General features: G+C 32.6%; 3 protein-coding genes across 3 annotated transcripts; all 3 read right to left on the reverse strand.

Moving 5' to 3' along the window:
• Positions 1-449: 449 nt before the first annotated feature.
• On the reverse strand, positions 450-1,534 carry LOC127744158 (transcription repressor OFP8-like). Its single transcript, XM_052256439.1, has one exon. It carries the CDS (start codon positions 1,272-1,274, stop codon positions 723-725), a length of 552 nt encoding a protein of 183 aa, XP_052112399.1. The 5' UTR covers positions 1,275-1,534; the 3' UTR covers positions 450-722.
• Positions 1,535-2,949: 1,415 nt separating this feature from the next.
• LOC127744062 (transcription factor E2FB-like) lies at positions 2,950-7,457 on the reverse strand. Its single transcript, XM_052256333.1, has 14 exons — positions 7,223-7,457; positions 6,310-6,496; positions 6,113-6,172; positions 5,881-5,966; positions 5,714-5,802; positions 5,567-5,621; positions 5,092-5,144; positions 4,945-4,995; positions 4,826-4,874; positions 4,651-4,716; positions 4,492-4,568; positions 4,169-4,382; positions 3,830-3,896; positions 2,950-3,536 (listed from the first exon to the last, which is right to left on the reverse strand). Exons 1-14 carry the CDS (start codon positions 7,349-7,351, stop codon positions 3,400-3,402), a joined length of 1,320 nt encoding a protein of 439 aa, XP_052112293.1. The 5' UTR covers positions 7,352-7,457; the 3' UTR covers positions 2,950-3,399.
• A 2,219-nt stretch (positions 7,458-9,676) lies between these two features.
• Positions 9,677-10,943, reverse strand: LOC127744089 (uncharacterized). Its single transcript, XM_052256361.1, has 3 exons — positions 10,562-10,943; positions 10,296-10,468; positions 9,677-9,952 (listed from the first exon to the last, which is right to left on the reverse strand). The coding sequence occupies exons 1-3, from the start codon at positions 10,941-10,943 to the stop codon at positions 9,677-9,679; spliced, it is 831 nt and encodes a 276-aa protein (XP_052112321.1).
• Positions 10,944-12,396: the final 1,453 nt, after the last annotated feature.

Here is a 12,396-nt window from a genome sequence, read left to right on the forward strand (position 1 = left end):
ATATATAGAAATTTCGCCATACAATGGGAAAAGGAAATCTAGCTGATGATATTATTTATCTTAACTAACCTCCTTCAAACTAACATACATAATTGCTCAATAAATAAGTGACATGATCTATTGATTGATAACCCTTATAATGAATAATTAAAGAGAGATCATACTCAATAAAATTTCATTCCATTCAATTATATTCATATAAAGATACTTGAATTTGCATATTTCAAAACTTAAATTAAATAGATAGAAACAATCAAGATATATTTAGTTATTATTTAACTCCACGCAAGCTAAGCTACAACTAGGACACATAATACACCAAAAAATAATCAAATTAGCTACTATATATTTAATTCATTCTGGATATATAATATATATTCTTTACGAATGACTGATTTACTAGCGGCATTAATATAATAATAAAATTAGCAACAATTAAGAAAGGCCTAGTTCTCTTACTCAAAATTTACAGCCAAATTGAAAGGTTATATCCCGAAAATAATGTGAATAAATTAAATTTCAACCCCAAAAGGTACATAATAAAAAGATGAATGAATGGGGAATTAATTGAAAACGAATGATTTGCATTGCAAGTTGTGACGATGACTTTTCCATGCACAACACAAACAGAGCATCTTCCCACGTGCTGCAATTCAATGCAGTCACATGGCCATGGCTTACCTATCAATCATCGTCATTCACCCAATAATGAAGCTAGCTAACTACTTTCTGGAAGAGGGTTCACCATCACAGAACTTCTTAGGGAAGGTCTCTTCACAGATCTCCATGAATGCTTGAACAATGATTTGGTGCTGACATGGCGAATTCAGCTCCAGAAAGCATTGTAGAAGCTCTTGAAGACCCGATTCGGAGAAGATCTCTTTCTGAAGGATCATTTGAAGCATTGAATACCTGAAATCCCTATAAGGATCGGTGGATTCCTTCTCAACCGCTATGCTATCAACGATATTAGGGTTAGGTTTCGTGAATGAACTACTTACATTATTATTCTTCGCAATAATGCTCTTGTTATTATTGCTGTAGTCTTGATGATGAGTGTCGGTGTCGGAGATGGTGGTGGAGGTGAAGTCCTCGTCGTCAGCGGGGTCGCCGGAAGTGGTGGAGGAAGTGCTAGGGTTTGTGGTCTGATACACGGAGATCTTAGGTTTTGGGGCGGGTTGGTGAACCTCAGAGGGTTTCTGTTTACCGCAGCCACAACCACCATTTGATGAGAGTAGTATTGTTCTCATGATTCCTTTCTTGTTGGAAGACATTGTGTGTGAGAGAGAGGAATGAGAAGATTATGATAGAGAAGAGGGTATGTATGTGAAGATATATATGTATGTAAGGAAGGTATAGAAGGTGGGTATTGTTGTTAGGAGTCTTTTTCAAATTGAATTTGTGATGAGCTCAAGAGTGTGAGTGTTTATGAGGAGTTTCTTTGGGAAATCTTTCTGGGTGAGAAAAAGGCTTCTCTAATTTATATCAAAAGGTTGCATTGCAATGTGTTTGACTTAGAGGGACTAAATTGGGTTTGTGCTTGCCTGTTTTCATTTTCCTTCCGTTTACTATCAATGTTCTCATTATTTTTTTATTGTTTAAAATTTAAAACCTTTCGTGTGTTTGATTTATTAAGTTCTTCCCTAGCTAGTTAATTAGCACCGTCTTTATGACCACGACCCAAAAGAATTTTTTAATTTCAAATAGATATTCCGTTCAATTTATTAGCTCGTATATATAATTGGCTTCCAATTGGCAAAACAAAATATATCACTTCTTTGAATTTTAAGTTGTATTTACGGTCATAGATATACTTCATCCATATATTCAATTTTATCACTATTGTTCACACTAGGCTAGTAGGCTTCATTTTGAATTGTATTTACTATTTACTATTTTGCGTGCATAACAAAGATATTTCGATTAGTGTAGTATGAATAAACTACTTAAATATGTGCCGTTTCATTGAAAGTGAGCCAGCTAATTCAAAATTAAGGAATCACATCCCAACTGATTTCCGAAACTAAAGTTTGATTATCGCTTAACCCACACGGTTTAATATAAACAAAATTATCAGCAAACAACCATGCTCAGGATCATGAAAAATGGATTCTTTTTCTCTTTTTGGGTAGATGTCAAATTCTATGATACAATGCTGAAAACTCTAAAAGCTATACATGTTCGGGGGCTACACATATTTGTAGCTCCATATTTGTATTGATCTCCCACCGGTTATAAAAATCCTCCACGAGATCCAGAAATAACTACACTATTCTAGTAACTTTATGGTACGTGAATGAACTTTAAAGGAGTGAAAGCCTCAATGCCAAATTAGGCCACCGACATTCTCTGCATATAAAGCTTGCATTTATTGCTGTTGTATCGAATCTATCCTATTCCTTTGTACTAGCATCATTTGCCAGTTATATATTGATATATTCAATAACTCCATAACATGCAGATTGGGGCATTGATGAATCAGAGATGATAAATTTTCCCGACACCAGTGCATGGACCGTGCGTTGGGCCTGGGGGGGTCCCCATTAATTGTCTGCTTCTTGTCTCACCTATTCGGCTTCACTAGCTGTGTCTAAATTTCTGCACTGCTAGAAACGTCCAATTTAACATCTTATAAGTCAAAATAAGACTTAAGGAGGATATATTAGGCGATATATTATTACTCTACAATAATATATGGTTTGGCTGGTGAAGAAATTTAATGAAGGAAACAAAATCCTTGAGAATGTATACACTGACTGACTGACATAAGAAATAGCTAAGTATATATTACAAAAGATGATCTTCCATCGCTTTCCTTCAGTTTACGACAATGAAAATGACATTTAACTTCAACGTTTTGAAGTTCAGAACTGTAACTGTTATTATGTCTTACTCTTGTTGCTAAGTACAATAAGCATGTAAAATATTGGTGAAACCCTTTCATCGTTCATTCTCAGACCTCCACTAGAAGGTTAATAGCTCACTAGCTATTACTGTTTACTAGGTCAAAAGGAATGAAATAGAATCGTAGACGGAACTTACCATTTCATCAAGAAGGTGCTTTATTTGGTGCATTGCAACCTGTGGAAATGTACAGATAATAACAGCATAGCGAGAGCATATACATGGAGTTAAGTATTCTAGAGACAACAATTACAGTAACATACAAGTATGGCTTAAGCAAAGGTGCCATTATTTTTTCACTTTATGGAACTACCAAGATTACTGAGGTTATTAATACTGATAGTTACAATGAGGCAGTTGATAGCGTCTGCAAGACAAGCTTCTTTGAGAACGCATCTTCGTGGAACCTTCAATCCAACATGAGGTCTGTGGATATCATAGGGTTCTCAATAGGATGAACACCATTTATTGATTCATAACATACCCTTTACATCTTCAAGCTACAGGAGGGTTAGATGCCGAAGGTGCTTCACTTATGTTTGAGGGAGGGGTTTGGGGAGGTGGTGGGCTCACATGAGTCATACAATAATCTTCTTTTGGAGTATCCAGATTATGCCATTCAACTTCGCCGGCTGTAAATCTATCAAGGATTACGCAAAACACAGAATTTTATTAAAGAAAAGAAAACTCCTAGGACCCTCCTATCCCATGGGTTGTGTGCATTATTGATGAGTAAGTTTATTTGTCCAATAAAAATAGAAAGAGAAAGCCAATGCATTTAGTAGTGGTAAGTACGACTTATGTTTCGTTTTCTCTATTTGATGGTTTATTTTATGGGCAAGAACTTCACTCATTCATGTCAAAGAAACGATTACTCGTTGTATATAGAATATAATGGATGCAAAGATACCCAACAAGAGGATACGTTCTGTCCTCCACATGTCTGTTATGCTAACATCGGCATCCGATAAAAGCCAGTAATCAGCGTCACTCTGCATAAAGGGAAAGCAAAATCCTTTTATTATTGAGCTACAAGAGTTTTTATTTCGTTTTCTTCAGTAGAGACAATGCCAAAAACTTCATGCATCACATGCATAAATTGAGTTTGTAAAATATCTATTGTTGAGGCCAACTGCTGGAAATTTCTTTGCCGTAAGATACCCTATTCCTCATGATTTGCAATCGTGCATTCTTTCCTCCTAGGATTGCTATTTGTAAAATGCAAATCCATGATACAAGTATCTCAAACTCTTGCCATACATACCTCAAAATCTGAAGGAACAATCTTCGTGATCCCACCCGCAAAATCATGTGAATTAGATAAATCTGAAGGCCTATATACATCTTGTATCCCCATTTCAAGGTCCTTGCCTCTATCATTTGAGACCACTGTTGATTGGTGCTTATTGAAATCTGGTCTTGATGGAATATTTGGGGCCACATTAACACCATTAATCTCAAATTTCTCTTCAAATTGACTAGCATGGCAGTGAGAAGAGAACAGATCAGGAATGTCATCGTATTGCATTTTGCAATTGCCATTACCCCAACAGAATGACTTGGCATATACAAAAAAAAGAAGCATACCTAAGAAGATAAACGTCTATTGGGCCCGTTGAGCTTCTCAGGATAATCCTGTATTTCCTCTGAGGATAATCAACAACCTGATAGAACATAGAAAATTTGGCTACGGAAAGATGCCGGGAAAATAGCTTTTATGCTAGTCTTCATAGCCCCTAAAATTACCTCATCAGGATCAGGGACCTCCAAAGTGGTGCAATATGGAGCTTTAATTGCTATCAAGGTTTCATTCTGACAAAACACAAGGTATTCATACAAAAAATAAAATTATATTGTGAGATGCAAGGGAAAATTTAGAATCACCATATAAACTTTTGTTCACAGGATAAAGAAAATCAACCTGAGATGAGGGCAAACTCTTTATATCTTCCTCAGTGACAAAAAGATACCTATGACGAAGGAAATAGGTTACAAAGAATCACATAAAAATTGTGGTTAAATCTGAAAAATAGATACTACCTTTGAGTGTTTTCATCTTCACTAAGACCTCTTAATCTTTCTTGCATCTCTCTGCAATAGTTAGAAGATTAAGGATTAGTTAAAAAGATAGCAGACAAGTATAACAACTGTTTAGGGTTTAGTAGAATCAGCAGAGGACACTGAAACCTTATTTGCTCGTCTAACCGGTGCTCCTCATTTGTAAGATTTTCTACTTCAGCCTACAGATTTAAAAGGAAAAAAATAACAAATAAAAAAGGAGTTATTTCAAAGTATTCCATATGACATGCAATACATAATCCTGCATGCATTTCCAGACAACCATGGCAAACCAAATTACATTACTATTGAAATTTAATTCAGAAGATATGTTGGCTATTTGAAAACAAAACAAAACAAAATATAATGAAAACATCAGTTTTGTTTGCCTGCCTGCCTTACATTTATGATATAAACTCAAAACACTATAAAAGTGATTCAAGGCCATATTATACATGATATGAATCAAGGAGAATTACTGCCAAGATGCCATATAACCATAAGACAATAATGCAGAGTAAAAGGAAAAGCCTGTAAAGTCCTTGACTTTCAAAGGCAATAATTTGTGTGAGCATTTGAGCAGAAAACTTGACTAATTCCTTACCTGTAAACTAGCAAAACTATCAACAGCCTGCCCTGGTCTTGAAACATCCAGTCCCCTGACCAATATCAAAAGAGTTGGTAAAAAAATTCCAACACTTAGGATAACAATATATGACAAGAAAAACAGTGGTATAAAAAGCACTCGTACTTCCATTGAATTCTGTTCTTTAGTTTCTTTTCTATAAGGCCAATCCCTTCAAGAACATTCGTTATATCATATATCCTCCTCTTTTGTACCTGCCAATAGAAAAAGCACCTTCAAGTAATCAACCTTTATGCCACGAATCTTTAGATGTGACAGAAAAAATATTCAACCTCTAATGTCTCAGCAGCTTTATTCAAATCAAGAATACCATCCTCTGCTTGTTTGATCAAATTGATGAACTTCTTTGTCAACAGACCTGATTTGAACAAAAGAAACAATAGTTATAAAGGATAATATAAAGTACTATTTTCAATTTTTCAAGCAAGGCATATAAAAAAAAATATTTACAGAAACTCCAATGGTTTTCATTTAAATAGCAAAGACATGGCAATATTATGCTACCTAAAGAGCTGTCATAACGACATGGACCAGAAGGTGCGAGATTATTTGCTGATGGTGAACCTGCCAGGATGATAGAAAATTATTAAATATGTTCTAACTTGGTAACTGAAATATTGCTATACATAGATTCGATTTCATCATTTATCAAACCATAAATATGGAAACCTGATATACAAAGTCTGAGAGTTAACACTCACTGATATTTGATCCAGGGATTTGAGATCCTGATCTGTTGCATTTTGTAAGTCGAGAGGATTTGCTTGCCTTTCCCGTCTTCCTCGAGATAGGTGTCCGGAAAGGACTATTAACTGCTTCAGTGGATGCTGGAGTCACATTACCAGAATCACCTTCAAGATCAGTTGTAACACTCTTCCGCTTTAATTGCTGAATTTGAGGAACAAAATCCATTTCAGTTGCAATCTCGAAATAAATACAAAAGGGGATATAACAGATAAGTTAAGAGTGTAAATAAGTGCATTGTCCTAACTCCTAAGTGATTCATGTATCATAATCATCTCCAATATGGACAATCAATATGTACTTAATTACTATCAAGGATTGTAAAGACATCTACTCATACTATCCTTAATATTACAGATAAAAATATTGGAAAGATGTCAATAGAAATAATTGAAGGTAAAAAGGGCAGTGCTCCATTGCATGTATAAGTGCCCATTGCCTTATATGAAGTCAAAAATCTTCCACCTTCTTGACATCAGATCTCATGGAATTCACCAATGAACACGTAGTCATATTTCCAGGTTGAAAGTTTTTTCTTAATTCACGTAAACTTATTAACCTATGACCACAAAATCACACATAACTGGCTACTGACCAGTGAAACTAACCAACTCATAAGTCATAATTCAGCTCCAATGTTTCCTTCAGAGTTAATCCACAGTCTAATTCCAACAAATTAACGACTATGCAACTAATTAAAGCCTCAATTGAGCAGATCCCTACAGAATCTTTCGACTAATTACTAAGCTGAAAACCAATTCACAATTATAAATAATTCTAGAAAAATCACCAACCACCAAAAATTGAGAAAACAATAATAATATTGCAGCGCGCAAAACAAGAGAGAAAACGAAATAAGTGAAGACCAACAGGAGTTTTAACGGCAATGGCGTCGGCGTCGTTCTGAGAAGTTGTGCGGTGGTCGGTGGCGAAGCGATGGTAGTCTGCGGGGGGAGCAAAAGGCGGTTTGGTGGAAGGGAGGGGCACCTGGCGCTTCATGGAGCGTGCTTGATCCGCGGATCAGAGAGAGACAAGGGTTTTAAGAACGGTGTTTGGCAACTCAGAAAATGGAAGAAAAAAAAAAGCGGGAGAGAGAAAACGAGGGAAAGATAAAATAAAAAAAATAAGAAAGGAGAAAAAATATATAAACAAGTGAAGGAGGGAATTTGGTTCGGATTAGATGTGGAGGGAATACATAAGAACATAACCCTCCAAAAACAAAATAAAAAGAAAATGTTATAATAGTGGGCTGATTTTTTTATATGAAAATTATTGTTGTATTATTTTTTATTATGAAAAAGTGATGTGTTTTAATTTAATATGAAAATAACTATAAATTAGAGGACAAATTTTGTGTTTTAAAAAATTTAAAAATTAAAATTTACATATTAGTAAGTTAAATTTGTGTAAGGTCATTAGTAAAAAAAAATCAATTTTATGTAATTCTAATAGATCAGGGGATTAGTTTTCTGTTTTAAAAATTTTTAAAAATTGAAATCCACAAATTAAATGATTAAATTTATGTAAGTTCATAAATCAAAAAATCATATTTGTGATTTTCATATAAAAACACACTATATTTTATACGTTATTAAAAATATTATTATAAATCTAATATCAAAATTTTAATAATACAAAATAAAAAATTTACGACTCTCACCTTTAAAAAATTTATGTACATTTATTTTTATATAAAATTAATAATAAATTATTATTAAATAATAATTTAATTAAATTTATTAAATTATTTAACAAATTTTAACTAATAATTTCGTACAAAAATAATAGATAAATTTTCGTAAAAATTGATAAATATATATGAAAGTTGTTTCTCTTAACTGTTAACTGTCATAGTTCGTATTGAAGTAAAGTTTTCTGGTATTGAAACATTGATAAATTATTAAATATAAATGAAAATTATTTTGTTTAAAGTCACGCTTCTATTTAGATTTAGCGTCAACTATACATGTTACTTCATACTCAATTTCTTCTTTTTATGTCTTTATTTAGTTTATATTTCTATCTTGTCAATTCACCAAAAACGTCATCATATATATAAAATATCATTAATCATTTTTGTTTTACTAACAAATATTTTATATATAAACAATATGAAAAAGCGATAACTTGATCTAGTTTAATTTAAATAATATTTTTCTTTAAATAACCTATTTTTTTATTAAACAACAACATATTATGTTTGAAGTGTATTAGTTTAAAAATTTTTATCTGGTACTATATTAGTGTAGAATAAATATTAAGAGTACAGAAGAATACATACTTATGCATAAGAAATTCTAAAAATTACTCATTGTGACAGTAATTAATAATTATAATACTAACTAATTTAACGTTAAGAGAAAAAATATATATAATTTTTTTATTTAGTATTCATTGATTGTTATAGTAATTATGAATACTAAATAGAAAAAGATTATATTATTTTTAGACTTTTGACTAATTCTTTTTTAATATAAAACTAGTATATGAACCGTATTTAGCACGGAAAAATTTATAAAAATAAAAAAATATATGTTTAGATATTTTAAAAAAAATACAAAATAATTATTCTATTAAAAAATTTATAAAATTATTATCAAAATCAAAGTTTAACTTAAAAATAGTGAATAATAATTATTTTACACTTTTTTTAAGTAAAATAATTATACATTAATACATAATTTAAAATAAAAATAAAATATTTATATTAGAATCCTATTTTTTTAAAGATTTTTTTATAAACAACATTGATCCTGAGGCCCACGAGTTTGCTTTCTTAATTACATCAATGAATTCTCTGTCATCTTGCAAGAGTTCAAAGACAAAGTATGCATCTCTATACGTAGCATAAATTGTTCCTCCTACTATTCTTATATCTCAAAAATTTATACATCCTTTTTGAGTATTTAAGAGAAGTCGTTGGTAATATTCTTCGTATTTGCTATAAAAAACTTGGTTAAAATTCTACTTTTAAATTGATAAATGGATTAGGCTATGCGATTTGAATTATTATGTAGCTACACATCCGCATAAGATTAATTTTTCTAAAAAATATAGAAAAATTCTAAAATTGTATAATCTACAGATTATCACTGCTGAATGTTACTTGAGCATTTGTTTTCTAGTGTAGATAAATCGAATAAAATGGACGTGGGGTACATGCTGCTAAGATTTTAAATTTAAATCATCAAATAAATAAGATCAAAATTGAATATAAACTCGTCATTACCTGCAAGTACATGAGTCAACCTTCCAATTGTGAAGCCTTGCTTTCAAGGAAATCACTTTAAAGCATCGTCCTTCCAAACAAACTTGGTTAGAAACTCAGCATAAGTCAGACTTCGAGCATAGAGATATGACATGTTCGCCGCCATCCGTCCCAAAAACATGAACTTGAGATATTGCTCTTTCGACGATATCATTCACATTAGAAGTTTCACTATAAACCATAAGTTGCTCATCCTCCAAATGGAATGGAAGTCTAATCACAAATGATTCTTTCTCTTGGATTTCATATCCAAATAAACCAGACTGCCTCACATGTCGAGATGTACCTACAATCGTAGTAATTCCTAATTTCCTCAACAGCTTGTGTGGCTTCTGACGGATCACCAGTGTTATATAGGGTAGTTGTTACACGGTCATTGCTATTGTGTAGATACTTAAACAAATACTTAATAGAACTTGTTTGGCATGTGTATTCCACGTTTATGTGGTTCCCGAACTTGAGCAATAATTCTGGATTATAAGAAACAATGAACTTATTGTCTAGTACACATTCTTTTTTCTTCACTGTTCGACCGTTACCAGTATGCCTAAATTTGGAAAATCCGGCTTCATCAATGAGTGTTCGCTATCTAAACTCTTTGGGATAAAACTTTGAACATGATCCATTCTTCATGCAAGGTGAGTTCTTATTGTACGGACTACATGGACCATGTACCATGTAATTTTGAACAGTTCCACGTAGATTTGACATTTCATTTTTATGAGGAATCTCAGCTGTTATATGTTTGTTTATGTCATCTAGTGTTTGTGGCTTGAACTTGTTACTCATGAATAAAAGGATATGCGCATGCGAAAGTACTCTCTTTTGAAACTCTATAGTGCAAACATCTAAAAATTGAAAAAGACAAATGAACAAAATATTACAATATAAGATTTTAATAAGGTATTGCATAAACACAGACTTATATCCAGAAATTTTGCCAAAATTTTTTTTCTCTTTTAGGTCATCAATCAAGCCATCAAGTTTGATCTTGAAAACTCGACACAATATATCAGGGCGATCTTCTGTCTTTAATCCAATGGGAGTCACTTCTCTTTTTATCTCATCCCATTTAGGGTTACAGGTCATAGTGATAAAATAGTTAGGATATCTTGCATATATGTAAATTACAAATGCATCTTTACAATTATTCATCATGTACCTAGGTCCACCAGTAAAAGTACTGGGAAGAATGGTTTTTTTGCTAAGCCTTGCAGCATCTACATCCTCGTTTATAAGACTTTCATGCAGACATTTGTATTTATCAACCCTCAACTGTGGTTGTTTACACCTAAAGGATTTTAACCTCTCTGATTTTGCCATTGTGTAGGCATCTACCAGAAACTATTGGAATAATCTCTTTGATCTCAAAATTAACGGAGATTCACCCGTACGTAGTTGAAAGGTAAATAATTGTTGCAAAGTGATTGTTTTGTTTTTTTTTTGTAGGCCTAGCAGAGATAGAATCTGATGTTGCAATACCCAAATGAAATCCATCATCCCCATATGGAAACAACAATGGATATTCCAAGGCTAAATAAGATGGGTGAAAAATATCAATCTGTTGGAGCTTTCTAGTTTGACTCTTTATAATAATATCTTTATCTTTGTTTAGTTGTTCGACATCGCCAACAATCAATGCAACCACTTCAGATGCAGATGGCAAGTTGTATGTCCTACCATCTGTAGTCCTCTTACTAATCAACTTAAGTTTTATGTTTGTGCAATTTTTTTGTTGGTACTTATCTCTTGCATAGCGAAAACTCTTTGCCAAACTATTATACTTGTCTAGCATGTTTCTTAATATTGCGACAATTTTCTTATCCCGCTCATTTATAGCTTCATTAGAAATGCACAAAAAAAAAACACAATAAATTTTATATTATTTTCTCTCAGATAAAAAATAACTAAAATATTTGACTAGTTGCACGAAAATTATCGAAACGTGCCTATCCGATTATCAATCTCATTTTCTATGTCATAGATATATAGCTGGGCAAATGTTGGTCGCAGACTATTCGGAGGAAGTAAGCTACCAATGCTATGGTAGTTTTGACCCCAGGCTTAAAAATTGGAGGAGCAGTCCCATTGTTCACCCCACAGTCAATTTTTTCGGCCATTGATGTAAAATAAAACATTGAATTAAATGCCCTTATATTTTTTAGGAAATGAATACTTCTTTGATCTCCTCTAGTATGAAACTAAATGAGCTTATTAGGAGGCATAGAAAGTAGAGGAAGCTCGATCTTTCCTTCCATACAACATAATAAAAACTTTAGTTAGGGCGACTATTTGAATTTAGCAAGCCTTTCTTTAGACCACATTCATGCTTTACAGTGTTAACATTGATAAATAAGATTTTCTATATCCCACACATCTGTCGAATGAACTCTCTTTAGATACTCAGTTGTCATACCAATGCAATTCAGTCCATGATGTACACAAAGATGCAAATAAACATACAGATAATATTTTTACATACCGTCTAAAATTTCTGAGGATGGTATAAAATTATCTTCTATATTCACATCCGATATTAAATCATCATAACAATTCAAATGGTTTCAACAGCAGAAACCACATACATTCAACTCTTTTACCATTTTAGTACAAGTTCGTCCAACCAGAGTTGTGGCCTCCTTATCGAACACAACAAAAATTGTTGTAGCAATACCATCAAAAACCAACAAATTCAACTTATACCTACTTTTTTTATTCAAAAATATCAATTAACACTTGGCCTGTCACCCTTTAATTACAATAAAATCATAAAAAT

The sequence above is a fragment of the Arachis duranensis genome, unplaced genomic scaffold (assembly GCF_000817695.3).
Source record: "Arachis duranensis cultivar V14167 unplaced genomic scaffold, aradu.V14167.gnm2.J7QH unplaced_Scaffold_232525, whole genome shotgun sequence".
Classification (NCBI taxonomy): domain Eukaryota; kingdom Viridiplantae; phylum Streptophyta; class Magnoliopsida; order Fabales; family Fabaceae; genus Arachis; species Arachis duranensis.